The following is a 19,253-nucleotide window of genomic DNA, read 5'->3' on the forward strand; positions in this document are numbered from 1 at the left end:
GACGACATATCAAGCCAGTGATAAAGTAGTAGAGCAAAGGGTGACAGAGAGAGAGAGAAAAATGTGAACATATTAACACTTAATAGCACAAGCACACACACAAAATAGTAGTAAATATCTCTAAAACACTCACACACACACACACACACACACACACACACACAACAGTGAACCTATACATAAGCATAACCAGAGGTGCAATCGGAGTGATACACATGCACACACACACATTTCCACCCAGCTGAGTGACATCTCTCTCTCTGAATTAGTCACGATGAATGATGTGTAACCAGCCATGAGTCGTTCTGGCTGGGGAGATAGCTAATTCACTTTGTTTAATTAGTCAAAAGTAGTAGAGCATGCTCTCTCTCCCCAAACATACACTCTCATTGCACAACATCCACCCATTTATGTGCCCGTTTCCTCTGTAGAAAAGACAGACCTGTAACCACACTGGTGTAACATTTCAAGGGGCAAGTCTTTGAATCTTATCTGCCACATTGATGGATCTCTGACTCTTCCTCTCTTTCTCTTCCTCTCACAGACACAATTTACACACACCGGCTACCCTTTGCTTTGTGATACCTGCAGATATTTCAAGCGCCATTTAGGGGTCGCAGCTCCAAAGGTGCATCTTGTCTGCAGTGGGCTGCAGGGGGAGGTCTGCTGATACTTGGCCGCTACCTGAAGTTTCTGCGAACACGACAGAAGACAAAGCTGTCTTATGCTACTTGATCCAGCTCTATCAAACCTTTGAGGTACAGTGATGGAAAATGTTCCTTTCATGTCTTTTTTGAGCTTTGGGTAGTTTGAGATATGTGTTTTACTGAGCAGTGTCAGCGTTAAATGATTAGAGTCAAATGATCATTTTGAGAATTATTTATAGCTAAGCTACATCTTGCTGTCTATAGTAGCCTACTTTTACATGAAGAACTACCCTGCTGTGTAATTCTAGCATAGTATAGTATATATACAGTATAGTAACAGTAACTACAGAATATTGTTGCATAATACAAGATACTACAAGACTCTGTACTATACTATACTATTCCATACATTACAATTTTATTTATATAGCTCCAATTAATAACAAGTTATCTCATTGCATTTTTCTATAGAGCAGGTCTAGACAGTACTCTTTAGAATATTATTTACAGAGATCCAACAATTCCCACCATGAGCTTACACTTGGAGACAGTGGCTCCCTTTTAACAGGCAGAAACTTCGAGCAGAACCTAGACTCAAGGTGGGCGGCCGCCTGCCTCAACCAGTTAGGTTGAGAGAAAGTGAGAGAGCAGGAGGACAGAGAATATACAGTAGCACAATACAAGGTTCACATAGACATGCAAAATAATAGTAATGCTAATAATACAAATATCAATGAAAGAAAATTACAGTAGCAGTAGTAGTAGTATTATACCAGACAGAAACACCTGCAAAAAGTGACAGAAGAGAGAGGCGAGATAGAAGAAAGAAGTGTCCTGGCAGTCTAGGCTGATTATAGCAGTATAACTAAGGGATGGTTCAGGGCTCACCTCTGCCTCCTGAACCCAAACTGGAACTTGGTTCCACACAAGAGGAAGGCATTGGCTTTCATTCTACTTTTGGAAGCGTTAGCCCAAGTAGCCTAACCCTGCATTCTGGGAGCTCAGTGTTCTAGTGGGGCTCTATGAGCTCTTTAAGATAAGATGGTACTTGACCATTAGGCGTTTGTAAGTGATCCTATTCTGGATTTTACAGAGCCAGGGCAGAAAAGCTAATACAGGAGAAATATGATATATTTTCCTGGTTCTTGTATAGGCCATACTAGTAGACCTATAGCCTATTATATTATTGTGTATTAAACTGTGATGCATATTATAGTATGACATAGTATAGTATAGCATAGCATAGTGTGGAATACCCAATAAAAAGAGATCCTGTACCACTACAATGTATTGTAGGCTACTAAAGCTATGGTATAGGTTTGCTTATACTAATAGGCCCCATAGGCCTACAAGTATACACAGTATTTTAAACTATGGTATGTAGTATAGTCCGGTAGGCCTATAGCAGCCTATAGTATTGCATATTGAGTACTAGGTATACTACGGGCTACTACAATATACTGTAGGCTACCATTTACAATACCATATGCTACTATACTTTAGGCCTATAGGCTACTAATGCAAATGTAAAGGGAGAGCACATTCTGCGTGCATCAAACACCGTGATTATCTACAGATAGTCTAAAACATGAGCCACAGATAATCTTGTGACAACATCCCCGCTCAAAAGTTAATATCAGTCAGCCAGTTCCACCTTGTCCTGCTCCACTTTGTTACCATGGAGAGCTCCAATACCCTAAAGACAATAATAACTGCGTGCACAGCATGCGGCAGAAAATAATAAATAGATTTATGCGCAATTGTCACATTTAATACATTTACGGAGCGCGCTAGTGAATTCATTATTACACCATATGCTAATGCAGCTGGGTCCGTGTATTTATGAGTGTGTGTGTGTGTGTGTGTGTGTGTGTGTGTCTCTCTCTCTCTCTCTCTCTCTCTCTCTCTCTCTCTCTCTCTCTCCTCGCTTGCGCATACGGCTTTGAAGTGCGACCAACTGCTGTCCCGGAGTCAGTGCTGTAGCCTGATATATGATAGGGAATGTACTTCGGGAGCTCCAAGCGGTGTATTGTTCTCTGTTGAGCTTGAGCTACAGTAACAGCATGTCCCGGTGCTCCGGATGGGAGGTTGCTCTAAACTTGCGCTGAGGCTAATTTATCATTACAGCAGAAAGGGAACGGTCGGATAACAAGGGGGGATACGAGCAAAACTACTCAGAGAGTAAACACGAGATAATGTCGATGTTTAACGAACGGTTAGTTTGAGTAAAAGGACCCATACCGACAGCCAAGAGAAGCGTTTCTGTTTCTCAACTGGAGATCCACGGAAGCGAGGATAACATATGGATACAGCCGATGTCTACAGGAATGGGCTGTTGATGTATGATGGCAGGTCGGACATGCACGTTGTGCCGACTGAAACAGGTTGGTTTCGCCTTGATCAAACTTCAGCGAAATACGACGTGGGACGCATTTAGGTGCTGAAGATGAACTGAATCACTGTCGCGTACAGCGGCGCACCTGGAGATGACAGCAGGTTTATTATGGGAAACTGCGCTCTATCATTCACTGGACTTTTTACTGGATTTCGAGGGTTATCCTAATCGTCGCATCTGGGTGAAGGTCATCCCCTAATACTGATCCGGATATCCTTCAGATCTGAGCTTGTGTGTGTAAAAATTTTGCTTTCTAATTTTCTTGTTAGACACAATGCCTGAATTTATTTCCCACTCCCTGAACACTCCCCAGGTATCTAGATAATATACTTCTTGTTGTAGCCTACTTACTATGCTAATTGTTTAATTACTGGGTAGGAATTAGTCTATTCTACCTATTACACTTTTTTTTATGGACAATAAATATGTCATTGCAAAAGTTATCTTAAAATAGGTTAGAGGTAAAAACAAAAACAAAAAAAAAAGGGTCACCATAAACTCACTGCTGACCACCACAAACATACTATCAAGACAAAGTGTCTGTCTCTCTGTATTGTGAGTAGTGTGACACCACAGATGGACGGCCTGTGTAATGGAGCCAAGAAACCTGAGGGCAGTGATCCCGTTGTACACCCCCGGCCCCCTCCTGCCAAGCTGGCACGACTGGAGCAAAACGGAGCGGGACCCTCGGCCCAGGAGAGGAGCAGGCAGGGGAGCCCTGTGGCCAAAACCCCTTGCCTGGCCCAAAAACCCACCACAGTGAGGCCACAGAGCAAGAGCTGGCAAAGCAGAGGTACACTGGCTGATATGGGGAAGAGTTCAGAGAATAGATGCAGAGGTGGGGCACAGTGGGGGTTTTTTAGTTACACTTACTTGAAACATGATATTACAGATTGGGTCTTTAGTACAGCAATTATGACGCCTACATCTCATCTGATATGGCTAATAACTATCTGGGGTTTGTTGGGGGGGGATATAAATGTTACTCTGATATGGATCTGGTTTGATGTGATTATATTTTTGAAACAAGTCTGGAAATTCAAAAACATTGTATAACTTTGGTTTGAAAAAAATAAACAACCCAATATATGACTTGATCATGCAATATAAGCTAATGGTCATATGCAACTAAGATTTTCTTTGTGCAGGGCCAATCTTAAAAATTATACATTTGGTTAAAGAATTCCCCTTATGTCATATATGCACTCTCTGCTTTGTCCGATACATATCAGTCTTCACTGTCATGTGTCATGATGTATGACATTTGTGTCTATCACCTCAGGGAGCCTGCTGCCGGTGTTCTGTGTGGTGGAGCACAGGGAGAGCCCTCTGGAAAGAGAGAGAAGAGAAGAACATGCTGAGTTTGTGTTAGTCAAGAGAGATCTGTTGTTTAACCAGCTGATAGAGATGGCTTTGCTGACACTGGGCTACTCACACAGCTCTGCTGCACAGGCTAAAGGTACAAAACACAAACATGCACAGTCAACATCACAAGTCAATCATTTTCTAACAATTTGTGTGTATGTTCAGGTCTGATCCAGGTGGGCAAGTGGAACCCGGTGCCTCTGTCCTGTGTAACAGATGCTCCAGATGCCACAGTGGCTGACATGCTGCAGGACGTTCATCATGTCATTACCCTTAAAATACAGCTGCTCAGGTAGGGAGCTGAGATCACATGAATAAATATGTCTGTCTACAGTTACAGCATTCTAAATTAGGTGTGAATGTGAGCCTGAGTGTGTTTGCCATGTGATGGACTCAAGCCTGGTTGAGTATTTCCCAGTATTTCACCCAGTGCAAGACTCCAGCTACCCACAATCCCTAATATGCATTAAGAAAAGAAAATAACCAAAGGGCATGGACCAAATCATACCCATACAAATTCTATTTTGGTGTGCAGTCTCCATGATACATTTCTTGTTTTTTGACTATTTTAATGCCATTAATCTAATGGCATTAAAATAGTTTAATGAGTAATTTTATTTGCTTCAAGCAATGAATATTGATGCGCATTTTAATGGTGGAAGATATTAAAAGTTATTACTTGTAACATTTTTGAATAATAAATGTCTCTTCCATTGTTTTGACAGTGGACCTTTAGTTTTCCACATATTAGGTCTTGGGTCAGATCCACCATGAGAGTCAGGACAGTGCAGCTTATTTATGATTACAAGATACTAAAATAGAGATATACAGGATATATACTGTAAGTATTTTCCACAGCAGACATTTTGACTTGTCATGACAGGAGAAACACAGGTGTGACTAATAACATGCGATGGCTAACAATGGAAGCAGCTTAATGGAAGTCAGACAGATCATTCATTATATTACACTTGTGACTGTGCTTTTCCAACTGTGACAAGTCAAAATGTCAAAAGGCCTGTTATCTCAAAGTAAGAGGGACCTGGATCATGTTTGCTTTCCCTTTGCTCACATGCGTTTATTCGTTTAATTCATTTGTTTATTAAGTGCTTTAGTTTCTTCACAAAGATCATACTTTCACTACCACCGGCAAAAGTGTGTCTGTGTGTGTGTGTTAGACTGGAAACTTGTGCAGGATCTTGCCTGCCCATCACCCAGTGTATGCTGGAAGAGGCTCCAAAGAAAACACAAGTAGTACTAATCAGCCTGTGAAAACAGTTTTATGTCTTGTGTGGCTCTGAAGGGAGCTTTCTTAAGAAAATAATTATGCCATCAGGATCTAAGGAAAGATGCCATTAAGTTACATCATGGGATCTAGCACTTTTGGTCATAGCAGGTAAAAGTCAGATTGTCAAATTTATGGAAGCGAAATGCTAAATCACTGGACTTTCCCTTTAAACTGTAACATATCAAAATGCTACAATTCAAGTGGAGGTCATTTTAATTTGCTCTTTGTCTAGCTGTCCCAAATTGGAGGACTTGCCAGCCGAGCAGTGGAGTCACTCAACTGTGAGAAACGCTCTGAAGGAGCTCCTCAAGGACATGAACCAGAGCACCCTGGCCAAGGAGTGCCCACTGTCCCAGGTACAAGAGACACACACACACACACACACACAGCTCTTTATGTGCAGCAACACCTGTGATAACTTATTGCTGTTGCACTATCTCCGTGGGGACATCTCATAGACATAATGCATTCCCCCTTACACAAACCTGAACCTAATTGTAACCTGAACCCTAAAACCACATCTTAAACCTCAGAAATCAGTCTCTACCCGTGGGAACTCAATTTTTGCATTTATACTAGAGGAGAGAAGAGAAATTTGATTAAAGTTCAAATTATGTACACATTTAATGTCTTTGTCCTTCCATGTCCTGGGAGTGTGTGTGTGTGTATATGTGTGTGTGTGTGTGTTTGTGCCTACTTCGACGTATGAGGCTGAGTAAGCGTGTGGTCCAATAGTTAAACGGGAAGTCCAGATGCTGAGGTAGATAAGGTGTGGGGGCAGAGCGCAAGAGAGAAGTAGATAAAAAGAGATGGCTATCTCGTAAAAATCCCTATAGCCTGTGTGCCTGTCACTCTATCTGTCACCCTCACCCACCGTCTTACTCTCACCTATCTGTCTATCACTCTCCATAGCTTTTTCTGAACTATTGGCTGATTGAGCAACAACATCCAAATCTGGTTTTCTGGTGTGTTTAATTAAGCAAACACAGACACAACTGCAGAAATAATTTTACATTAATGATGCAGTATTTGGGGATGGTCTCTTTATGAATATTCATAATTATCAACTTAGTGTATCTGTTATTTTGCCCGAGGGTGCATAGGACATCTACAGTTTGATAAAGAGAAATTGCTCACTATCTCTATCTCCTTGAGATTCCTTCCTTCTCTACAGATCTGAGACTAAGCCAATCCTCCCTCCCCCATCTTTCCTCCCCATCTCTCTCTCTCTCTCCTATCACTTCCTTTACCAGCTCTCTTGTTTGCAAGAAGCAGATTAAAACAAATATGAGAAGATGAAAGATGTAATCAGATGTAAAGATTGTAGAAGAGCACAGTCTTCTGGGAAAAACTGTGTGTGTGTGTGTGTGTGTGTGTGTGTTTGTGTATGTATGCATTTTTCATCTGTGTACAGTCTATGTGTGTGTGAGTGAGTGAGACAGATAGAGAGGCATAGTCTCTGATGACCTCCAGTGCATACATGCATGCATACACATGCTGTACATACACACATATGCACACGTTGAGCTTGCACACTGACACACTCATCTGTCTTTATTATCCTATTTACCTGGGGGTCTTTTTAATAACAGAGGTCTGAGTTCATTAATATCAGATGTGTGAACAGCTGAGACACCCAGGCCGCCCATAGCAGGAGCTTGGAAAATTTAATGAATTTCTATTGTCTTTTCCCCTCTGTTTCAGAGTATGATATCATCTATTGTAAATAGCACTTACTATGCAAATGTCTCAGCTGCCAAGTGTCATGAGTTTGGTCGATGGTACAAGCACTTCAGGAAGACCAAATGCTTCAAGGGTAAGAGATTTCAAATCAAGCCTGCATGTAAACATTAAGTCTTACACTATGTCCCAAATCTATACTACACACTTATTCTGCACAGTAGGCCAATATACTACACACTGATCATAATAGTATACTGTCTTAGCAGTTAGACAAACAGGAAATTATATATGTGCAACACTGGACATAAATCAAACTGCGATTTTGAAATGTTGCTTAAACTTTACATAGAAAAAGCTAAATGTTTTTCTTTAAGGTTCTATGTGTAACTTTCAGAAAGCCCTTCTTATTCATGACTCCGGTGGCCGTTAACTGAACTGCAGTCAGCATCCTGTTGCTCGTGCGTGCATTCTGTAGGCTTGAGCAGGCATCGTCCTGCCAAAATAACACTGAATGCTGGAAAAGAAATTACAATGATATTTAGAATAATGTAAAGTTTCTAGATTTTATTTGGACCATTGGCTCCATGATACTTACTACCAATGCCTCGAAAAAACCAACATAAGATCCACGCTGTGCAGTCAAACCATAGCCAGCCAGACAACCCCAACTTAGCTTAGGATACAGTTAGCTAGTTGGCTGCCAATGCCTTACTAGAAAGCAGAGCTAAATTAGCCCAGCTTGGACCTAAGAGAGATTCATCGTTGGCCCACTTTGATTATGCAGTCAGATAGTATTTTGCTAGTGATAATGTTAGCAAGCTAGCAAGATAAGGTTAGGTAGCCAACTGCAATCTAACCAGTCTACCAGCAAGATCAGCTCCAGTAGTTCGAATGAATTAGCGGACAATATCCACTGAAGACAGAATTTTGCAACTTTAGTTAGCTAGCAATTCATCCACTCCATTTCTTACCTAACATTAGCAAGGGTTGCACAATGTTGGCACTGTAGGAGAGAGGAAGAGAAGGCATTCGGGAGTACACATAAACGTCACATCCATTTGATTTTCCAGGAAAAACCGTCCCAAGCCCTTTACAAAAAATCAGTCCCCAGCCTGTTAGGCAACTGAGAAAGTTGTGGAAGGTCTTGTTTTTAAGCTATGTTACAATCCATTCACACACTGGCAATACAAAGTGATTAATACATTCTTACATATGGTACCTTTAAGATGTAATTCTCCAAGCTGTAGGTGTCCCCCTACCACCCACAATTTATTAAAACATCTTTTTCATTTAATTTGTGTATTAAATTGTGGGACTAAAGTTTCCACCGCCAGCACGATCAAAGATCATCCGTATTTAGCCTGCATCTGTTCTGGTTTGAGTATACATAATTTTGTATACTGTATACCACATAGTCAAAGCTAGCCGGCTTAGAATTAGTATAGAGTATGGGTTTGGGACACACTGTTAGTATTTGGTGTGTTAATAATTGTACATCTGTCTTTGCTTTCCTTTTCCTGGAACAGAGATTGACAGCTTCTCTGACCAGTCCACACATATCTCACTCACCCAGCAGCCAATCACAGGTAGCCCAACTGATCAGAGTTCCACCCTTCTTTTCTCTCGTGGAGAAGTAGCCAACATATGTGGCCATTCTCCTCTTGGCCTGCGCCCTCACGGGTTGGTAACCCAACCTCTCAGCTCCCAAATGGTCAACCAGCAGCTGGTGATGGCCCAGTTTCTCAACCAGCAGTATGCTGTTAGCCGTATGCTAGCTGGCCAGGGTCTCTCACCGTCCCCACAGCAGTATCTCAACCATCCGCCTGTAGGGAGGGCACCTGGAAAGGTCTTCTCAAAAGCCCCTGATTCACAAGCCCCGCAGCAGGCACACTGTGGCCCAGGCGTAAGTCCTGTAGCCGGGCCACAAAACCAGATATCCGCTGGGTCTTCTGTTGGGCCCACAGATGTGCCAAGTGACATCTACCATGGTGTGAGGGAGGAACTGAAGAGAGCAGGCATCTCCCAAGCCGTCTTTGCCCGGGTGGCCTTTAACAGAACCCAGGTATGGAACACATACATCACAGTGACTTTGATCTGAATGAAAGGATGTTAAAAGAGGTTGCAACTGTTTTCTGGAGATTATCTTTTGGAAGCGTTTTCTGGTGTTGTGGTTGTAGGTAAGTGTGTTCTGTGAATATGTGTGTTTGATGGTTGGCACATTGGCATGGCCTTTGCCGCAGTGCCCCCTCCCCCGTGTGTGTGTGTGTGTGTGTGTGTGTGTGTGTGTGTGTGTGTGTGTGTGTCTGTGTGTGTGTCTGTGTGTGTTTGTGCCAGCTCTCTGCAGCACAAAGCTGGTGCCAGCACTGAAGCAGCTGCTAGGCCAACTAATCGCAACCCCTTAGAGAAATGCTGTCTCCCTCTCTACCTCTTCCTGTATTTTACTGTCCCTCCATATTGCCACCTTTCATGCCCTTCTATTTGTTTAATCTCTACCTCTGATCATCAATCCATGTTTTTTTTTCATCATTGCCTTTTTCCTTCCTTTGGTTTCCCTCATTTTGTATCCATATCTCCCTCCGCCATCGCCTCTAACACTAAAATGCCACGTTATCTGTGTCCATCATTTTACATTCACTACCACACCCACAGAAATGGGGCTCAGAGGACAGGCTAAGCCCATTGTTATTATTATTATTACCATCATTATCATTTTCATCACAATAAGCAGGGCTAGTTATTATCCACCCCCATGTTTCCCTGTTGCCAATTCCAAGGTGCTTCAGTGCCAGCCATACAAGTTGGGCTTGATGCCAAGATGCCATATAGAAGTGAGGGGAGCATTTGTCATTTGACGATTCATGTAAAGCCTCCATCTATTTGGAAGGAGAGGTTTGCTGGGTGGATCCAAAGATGATCCATGATTTGAATAAGTAGGCAGTTTCCTCTCTCTCTCCATTTCACTGCCAGCGTGAAATCTGATTTCTTTTCAGGAAGAAAACCCTACAATCTGCATGTGATGTTTGAAGGCTTTCCTGCAGACACAGATACACCCAGAATAATGCTAGCTCTACATGCAAGTAGTGTGCTTAGCACTGACTGGGAACCGTCTGTGTACCAGCTATTGCTGTGAAACATTAAACCACAGGAACTTGACAAGGTGCCCCTTTGAATGAGATCCAGAGTGGGATGTGAGGAGCTTTTGAAAAATTCATTTAGGCATTTGAGAAACTTTATATTTGGCATCTTTATGTAAAGAAATAACTAATACTTAATCATTATGTGTGCATATATATTGATTTAACATATAAACATGTAGAAAGAAATCAGTTTCATCAGTGATTTTGCCTTCAAATTGTACTCCCAATGTGTGTCATCCTTCCAAATCATCCAAAGATCAATACCACCCTCATGTAATTTGTAAAAACTGAAGTGTAAAAACATCAAACTGTAGTTTCTCCCTGTTTCCAGCGTGCATGCTAAGTTAAGCTAACACCTACTGGCTGTTGCTTTATATTTAACAGACAAATATAAGTGTGGTATTGGTCTTCTCATCTAACTGTCACCAAGAAAGCACATTAAAGCTTTTCCCAAAATGTTGAAATATTCCTTTCAAGATATTTCAATTGAAATTAAAGATGATTAGAAGCTCAAAGGAATAAACTATAGCCTTATGATAACTTTGAACACCATTTTCACATCATTTTCTTAAAATAGTAACCTAACACTAATATACACCAATATATCTGAATGAATTTGACATTGTTTGCATGTATTATTGTTTATGGCTTGCTTATATTAATTATTGCTGGTATTGTTTGTGTTTGTGCCTTTACCAGGGTCTGCTTTCAGAGATTCTGCGGAAGGAGGAGGACCCTAAACACGCCTCCCAGTCTCTACTGGTAAACCTGCGGGCCATGTACAGCTTCCTGCAGCTCCCCGAAGCTGAGAGGGAGCGTATCTACCAGGAGGAGAAAGACAGAAGCCTGACAGGATTCACCCCCAGCTGCAATAACACACCGCCAAGACCCACGCAGGTCAGCCAGCAGACAGACAGAGAGAGAGAGAGAGATGAAATCAAACATCGGTGTCACAAAGCTGCTGTGAAATGTTTTAATTAATGCAGTAATAATAAAAGCATGCATAAAAGATTAAATGTAAGAGGAAACAATTTTCTGCCGTAACACTCTCCTCATGAAAAAGCACTGAAATACGGAAGTGGGAATATTGTTACTTAGCTGCATTATTGCTCAAGAATAATTGAAATCACTATTGTATTACTCAGCAAAAGTAAAATGTAGCAGATTTAATGCTCTGCTATAAAAGACACATTTTCACATATATTGGATGAATATAAAATGAAAGTCTAGAGAGCAGAGATTGAACTAGATTAATTTAACAAATGCATTTGATAAGTAAAGGACATAAACAACAACAAAATATCATACAAACAAGTGACGTTGTGAAGCTTACTAACCGCCTTTCCTGACAGCACCATGAGGTTGACATGGTGACATTTTTTTCTCCACTTCTGTCTTTAATGTTTTCAATACCGCAGTGCAGGAAAATATATATATATAAACTGTTTCTCATTTTTCCTTTCTAATATGGCCAGCTCCCTGTGCACTACACTGCTGACTCCATCTGTTGGCATGAAGAGAGTTCAAACTGCTACATCCTCTGATATACATGAAGTTGCAAGCTGATTCTCCTGCCAGGAAGCAGTGTCACCCCCCTTTTGTATAGGCAGCACTAAGGCTGAAAAAAGGACATGATCTTTCACCAGCTTCACATTTCCACATACTTAAAAGTATGTCTGATGTTGCGCCTGGCCAAGCCTGGGTTGTCTTTGCATTCGCATAAACACCTTTGTGTGTGTGTGTGTTTTTGTCGTGTTGTCTATCTCATTTTAGGCAAGGTTGTCCCCAGTTATAGGAGACAGAGGGTTGAGGACAGACAGTTGTGTTCTCAATGTCAGCGCTTCTATCTACGAGGAGATTCAGCACGAGATGAAGAGAGCCAAGGTGTCTCAGGCTCTTTTTGCAAAGGTGGCCGCCTCCAAGAGTCAGGTGCTTACTTGCTTGCTGGTGTGAATCTGATGAAGATGTCCAATTTAGAAACACATACATATTGTACCCAATCATTTCTATTGCTTGACTGTTCAAATTTAGCTTTTCTTATGAATCCATCTCCCCAGTTAAAGCAGGGATGGCTAGTGTGTGTGGAGGAAAGCCCAGATAATCAACCAGCAGCTGTACTCTGCAGAGGACTATCATCAGTGCATCAGACTGCTATTGTGTCCTAAATTATCGCTTTAATAGTCACCACACAAAAATAGGCGCACACACATACACACCACTTGTTTTTGCACATAGACATACTGTACAAGCACAGACACGTACACGCAATCCCACAAACACACACAAGCAAACAAATGCACTAATACACACATACGCACACAGGCATGATTTGAGTGTTTATTGTTCTCATTTTTATGGCAGCCCCATAAGCTTGTTATTGCCTTTGTTTTGAGGATAATTTCCCTTCATGGAATGGGGGGATTTTAGCTGTCTCATTTTCTCTTGCTCTCGTGCATGTCTCCAATTTTCACTTTTCTGTCTTCCTTTCTTTTCTTCTTTCTCTCTTCCTTTCTCTTTCCCTTCTCTCTGCTCATCATGAAGATGTTTGGAGGTCATTCAGTGGTCATGCCAGTACAGACAGGTGGTCCAAAACCCCTGAGGTTCTTATTCTATCTATTCGCTGGCCTCCCTTTTTACTTTACTTTCTCTATGTTCTTATTACCTCTCTCTCTCCCTCTCTCTCTCTCTCTTTCTCTCTCTCTCTCTCTCTCTGTATTACCCGGCTGTTTGGCAGGCAGAACCAGGCTGGATCTCTCTGTTCTATCTGCACTCTGCATCTGGATGGCATTGTGTGCTAGACTTGGGCTACAGCCAGGTGTACGTGTGTGACTCTCTCTGTTTGTGTGTGTGTACCTATCAGCCTGCTTGCAAATGTAATCATGCTCCAGTTCATGAATCTGTAACTAGCTTGGCTTTACGTTCGTCAATCTGCCACTCACAAGTTTCTTCCCTCCTGATGCAGAAAACCAAATCCACCTAAGAGGATCTCACCATCATCTTTCAACTTGCCTTTATTTTTTATGCTTGAGCAAATATATTATATAATATAATATATTAGAGCAAACAGGAAATAGACAAGGCGCTTTACAACATGAACCCATGTTGAATAAATGTGAAAAGTAAATTATTGTGAATTTGCACTTTATACACCAAGGGAAAGCTGAACTCACCTTTGCAGTTACTACCACTTATATCTTATTAAATTCTAATTAGTCACAAAATTATTAGGAGAGTGGATGTAAAATAAATATGTTTAACAATGAGTGACTGACTTTGAGAAACTGACTTTGTCAAAAATATTGTAACCTCTTTTTTACATTTTCCTTTTTTTCTACTGACTTAGTACCAGACAAACAACTAAATGCTTTTTGTTTGAGCATGCAGTGCTTTGAGGTATGTCGCATGGTGAGGTTAGCTTAGCTTAGCTTAAGAAGTAAATGTGGATGCCCGGGTCTATCCATGAAATGAGATGAAATCAAACTTTCAAACCATTTCCTGTTTACATGCTCCAACTGCCAAAAAGGTTAGATCAGTAATATGTGTACTTAAATATGTGTCACAGAAATTAGACTGATGCATGAAAAGCTGAGCCTTTGTTGGGTAACGTGTATTTCTCTGAATGGTGTTAGTTTTCAAAGACATCCAGAAGTTAAACCAAGCCACTTTTAGCTTAGCGCTCAACATGACATCATTCATCCTTTTTGACTCTTAAGAAAGCAAAAAGACCTAAGATATTGATACTCTGAGGTATATGAAGATGAGCTTGTTGATGTAGAAATATTCACTATACTTAATGAACTAATTAACTGAATTATTGACTTAATTAGCATGGCTAATGAATATGTTTATTATATCGTGGCAATTATGGCAGGACATTAGGCTTTCTTTTGTTGTGGGATATTTCTCTTCTTGCTTTCTCTTGCTCTACAGAGTTGTCGGCTCAGGTCAGTCAGATAGAGCTGCACCACAGGAGCTTCCTGGGTGTCAGGGTCATGTTTAAGGACACCTCAGAAGTACTAATGTGTGCTGACACAGTGTCTTGACCACTGGGTGAAGAAAAGGCCATTTAATGACCACAGAGCACCTTGGTGTGCTCAGTCCTACACAATGTGTTAGTTGGTCAGCCCCTTGTATGTTCTCGTCCTGCAAATCCATTAATACACATTTATATTGGCTGCTTACAACTGCATCATACTGTGTTAAATACATTTTTAAATGTTTATGTACTGTTTATACATGATGAATAGGGTAAGTAAAGATTTACCGTTCCTCGTGTAGGGCTGGCTGTGTGAGCTGCTGCGTTGGAAGGAGGATCCCAACCCAGAGAACCGGACCCTGTGGGAGAACTTGTGCATGATCCGCCGGTTCCTCAGCCTGTCCCAGACTGAACGAGACGCTATCTACGAACAGGAAAGCAACAACACAACGGCACAGCAGCACTGCACTGACAGGCTTATGCTGCTCAGCAATGACAATGCACTGGTGAGACTGCAAAAACACAATACATATCATTCCACACACGCTGTTCTGAACACTCTGTCTTTGTTAGATCTTGCTTTAGAAAAAAAATCCACAGAGAGTTTTTTTTTTCATGTTATGTTTACCAGCTATATAAATAGCAGTTTGGAATAAATTAAAAGGAGCAGCAAAGGCTAGCTGATAAATAACTGGAACCTTCCAATAAACATTTTTTTATTTTCAGTACTTTCTTTTTTCTAAAGCACTTTAAAATATAAAACATACAAGAAAAGTGCTATATAAAAATTTTAAATGTTACCAGAAATTTGAAAGAAAACACATCAGGTTAGATGTCAATTGAGCTGCAGTGTGTGCAATAGGGTGTGAAAAGCAGCACAACAGTGACAGTGTAATGTCAAAAATGTCAGGAGCAACGAGGCTGATTACTTGTTTTTCATTCCCTTCCATAGCTTGGGCATGGATTTATGGCTTGATTATAACACAGACTCACAGTTGACGTCACAAAATCTGTCCCTATGTTTGTGAAAGCACAGTATGTTGTGTGCAATACCATTGCATTAAAAACGAGACAAGACGTCACATGTACTGGTTTAGATCCTGACTACTTCTGTGGACATGAACCCTGGATGGCTACATTGCAGACCATCTCATGTGTGAAACCTCAGCGGTTCACACAGTTTATACTCCCTTTCATTTCTTACCAGAGCAGAGCAGCATGTCCTGTGCCTTCATTGCACCTTCGACCCAGCCATGATATGTCTGAAATGTGGTAATCAGTCTGTGTATGTTCTGCAAATAAATCATTCAAACTGAGGTCAAAAAAAGGACAGAACTTCCACCAATTTCTATATTGAGATTATTTAAAACTCCCACGAGAAACAACACCACAATTGAGAAGCAAAACATAGAGAATCTATGAGATAAGGTTGTTTAGTCTCTGTCATGATATGACAGCAATTCTTCTATCAGTGATTCAGTGTTTGTAACTTCTCTTTAACATACAGTCTAAAATGAATAGAGCGCATTTCATTAAGCAGTGAAGTCAATTATTATATATCCATTACTTGTACATTTTAAATAGGATCTGATAATGGTCCGTAAAAATGAATATGCAAATAAAAAAGACCTGTCACTTCAAATCATGCAAATACATTTCTGTCTAGGCTGCCTTCACATCATCTACCATTAACATTAAACACGGTAATATCCACATCGACAATAAATTAGTTGGTGTTGATAATATAAAATCTTAAAGACGGGCTTTTGACTGTAATTGCTTCTACTTTCTCTATGTCTCTTGTCAGTACCAACGAAACTCTCCACTGCCACAGCAACACCATCTTCAACCCCATCAACCCCTCCAGCCCGAGGCAGGACCTCACCTGTCTCCACGGCAACCATGTGCCGCATCACCAGCCGAGTCCGAGGCTGGGGGTAACTGGGGGCACTTGAGAGTACGTTTGCAGGGCAGGTGCAGTAGTAATGGTGAGAGGGGGGACAGTAAGGACTGGGTTGAGGGGGGACAAAGAGAGAGGAGTAGTCTGGCAGGGGACTGGGGTGGTACTGGTAAGGTGAGGGACAAGGGCGCAGAAAGCAAGGGGCAAGTGATGGATGGAAATGTGGGTGAGGAAGGAAGTAATGAGATCACTGGAGACAGCAAAGAGGGCAGGGTTAAGGAGAAGCTCACTATGAAGTGGCCCAGTGATCAGGACCAAGGTACTGCTGGGGTTTGTTCAGAGACAGATAATGAGGTCCAAGGTGGAGATGAGGTCCAAGGTGGAGATGAGCTCCAAGGTGGGGGGTTAAGAGTGTCCCATGAAGCCCTGGGAATCCTGCAGAGCTTCATCCAGGACGTGGGCCTCAACCCAGATGAGGAGGCGGTCCACACCCTGTCGGCTCAGCTGGGCCTTCCCAAACACACCATCCGAAGATTCTTCAACAGCCAGGACCACAACAAGCATCAGCACAGCAGCCAGAGTCCAAAACCCAGTCGAGACAGCCAGTACAGCTGTGCAGAACCAAACCTCTCCCAGACAGACGTAACTGCAGAGGAGCAGGAGGAAGGAGGTGATGGGGAGACTGAAACAAAACAAACGGAGGTAGAGAAGCAAACAGGGAGAAATGAAGTGAGCAAGATAAATGTTTTGAAAGAATCAGATGTTGGCACTCAAACCTTTCCCCCTATGAAGGAGGAGCAGGAGAGCCACATCTAACCCACATACATGCAGTATGATCCCCGTGAGCCACCGAGGTGTTTCACGTCTTTGGTCCACATGCAACTCAGCCGCTGTTACGTCCCGGAGAAGTACTGACTCACAGTGTTTTCGTATTGGACTGTTATATAGGTGTGTGTCCTTAAGTAGTGTGGACAAAAAGCTGACTTACTGCATATGTTTATATCACAGCTTAGAAGGATGCTGGTGTTTATTCCCGGACAGTGCACCTACATTATACTTAAAGCTGTCCTGTGATTTGAGAATCCCTACTGCACTTGAGACAGAAAATAACTGTGACTACATGTGCAGATAGTGTTATAACACATTGTTTCTGTGTAGATATATGTGTCTGGAGGAATTGGACCCCAATACAAAGAGATTACATATCACTGTCTAAAAAAAGAGTAATTGTAGTTGGTTGACTGATCTAAAGTTCAAGAAACGTCCATGCCAGAAATGCCTTGCAGAAAGTGGCACTGCCAGTCTGTTTTTTTTTTTTATCAATATCTCCATTATTTTTGTTTTCACTATGAGAGTGCTTTGTGTTTTTGATCAGTCGTTTAAAAGTTCAACTATTTCCTTCAGGAATCTCACTGTTTTATCTTACATTGTTCTTGTTGAAGTTTGTCTGTCATCTTGTATTAAATTAAGTCAATCAATCAAGTTTCCTGATTCTGTTTTAAATGAAATGATAGTTGAATATGTGAATGATATGTAGCAATTGTAATGAATCCTTTCATAAAGGACATGGCATCCTTTGCATTTTGTTTTTACATTAGAACTTAAGAAATCAACAGATGAAACAATGGATGAGATGCCATATGGACAAACATATGGATGTATCATGTGTCTCTACGGCTAATGAGTAAATGTTTTGTTCCTATTTCTCAACTTTATTCACAATGTTTGCAAAGTTTTGTTGAGGTCTAATTTGCCCCTGAACACACATCATGGTTTACACACAGTATTTCTACTGATGCATGTTATTTTACAATGATAAAGTGAAAAGTGGTTTACCTAAATGTTGTCTTTTAACATTCAATCGTTCTAATTTTATTGTTCACAAGGAGTGTGCTGAATGGAGTGCACAGTTTAATGTTTCTTCATGAGAGAAACATTAAACTAAAGATTGTGGACTACAAATATCAGACTGAAGCCGAATTGTTGAAATTAAATAATAGCGGTTCCTCTGTAAAAATGAAGACTCAGTTATAATTGCACTCTATGTTCATTACTTCAATCTGTTGTGAGCATATGATATTAGTAAGATTAATTGAAGAAAATGTACATTTTAAGAGTCCAGATGCCGGGACAGATAACTTTTAACTTAAATTAAGGTAATCTAACTTTAACATATTAACATCAATTAGAATGTGGAAGCTTTACTCATCCGTACAAAGACATATGATGTTTCTCACCTCATGTGATCGAATCTGCGGGAACACAGATGAGATAGTCTGGAGGGCATTGTGCTGTTTCTGTCTCACAGATATAACAATGGTTGTTTTCTTCCTACGTAGCATAAAATCATCAGACGACCTTTGCATTTTTAAAATATTTGGTTGGGATATTTTAGCAACGTGTAAAATTTGCTTTGGGGACAGTCTGTGAGAGTTATCACGCTAGAAAGACTCTCGAAACAAGCAGAGAAGTAAATAAGAGATGAAGCTCATTTATCAGACAGCTATTTTAGGAAGCAGAAGGCCTGCTGTGGAAGACCCATTAAAGATTAAATAATTGGTTCTTATGTCCGCTTTCTGTACTGGTGTTATAGAGTTAGTACTGATGATTTCCTCTTATATGACTGTGTCTATGTTGGTGAATTGCTGTCATTGTGTCCAGCCATCAGACAATATTCTTCTGTGCTGATCACTAGGGCTCTCTGTACCAGTGGTTATGCGTCTCTGCACAATCACATGGCCCTTAATGCTGCCAGTGTTTTCCATCTTCTGTCTCTTTTTTTATTCTTCTTTTATTTTATCTGTCTCCAATGCTCTTTCCTTCTGCGTTTCTGCCTCCCTCTCTGCCCCGGAGTCTCATCTG

The 19,253-nt window shown here is 41.2% G+C and overlaps 1 protein-coding gene across 1 annotated transcript; it reads left to right on the forward strand.

Moving 5' to 3' along the window:
* Positions 1 to 2,619: 2,619 nt before the first annotated feature.
* Positions 2,620 to 17,869, forward strand: satb1a (SATB homeobox 1a). Its single transcript, XM_038725879.1, has 11 exons — positions 2,620 to 3,273; positions 3,606 to 3,835; positions 4,325 to 4,501; positions 4,573 to 4,699; positions 5,928 to 6,051; positions 7,400 to 7,511; positions 8,905 to 9,440; positions 11,215 to 11,412; positions 12,289 to 12,444; positions 14,794 to 14,997; positions 16,299 to 17,869. The coding sequence occupies exons 2-11, from the start codon at positions 3,619 to 3,621 to the stop codon at positions 17,205 to 17,207; spliced, it is 2,760 nt and encodes a 919-aa protein (XP_038581807.1). The 5' UTR covers positions 2,620 to 3,273; positions 3,606 to 3,618; the 3' UTR covers positions 17,208 to 17,869.
* Positions 17,870 to 19,253: the final 1,384 nt, after the last annotated feature.

Source organism: Micropterus salmoides, unplaced genomic scaffold (assembly GCF_014851395.1).
Source record: "Micropterus salmoides isolate LMB-PRFRI ecotype aquatic unplaced genomic scaffold, ASM1485139v1 Ms_hic_scaffold_17, whole genome shotgun sequence".
Taxonomy (NCBI): domain Eukaryota; kingdom Metazoa; phylum Chordata; class Actinopteri; order Centrarchiformes; family Centrarchidae; genus Micropterus; species Micropterus salmoides.

Bases quoted from the DNA above. Each gene is read 5' to 3' on its own strand.
- satb1a (XM_038725879.1), top strand. From the start codon at position 3,619: ATGGACGGCCTGTGTAATGGAGCCAAGAAACCTGAGGGCAGTGATCCC. The intron at 4,502-4,572 runs GTACAAAACACA...GTGTATGTTCAG, and splicing joins CTCTGCTGCACAGGCTAAAG to GTCTGATCCAGGTGGGCAAG. The intron at 6,052-7,399 runs GTACAAGAGACA...CCTCTGTTTCAG, and splicing joins AGGAGTGCCCACTGTCCCAG to AGTATGATATCATCTATTGT.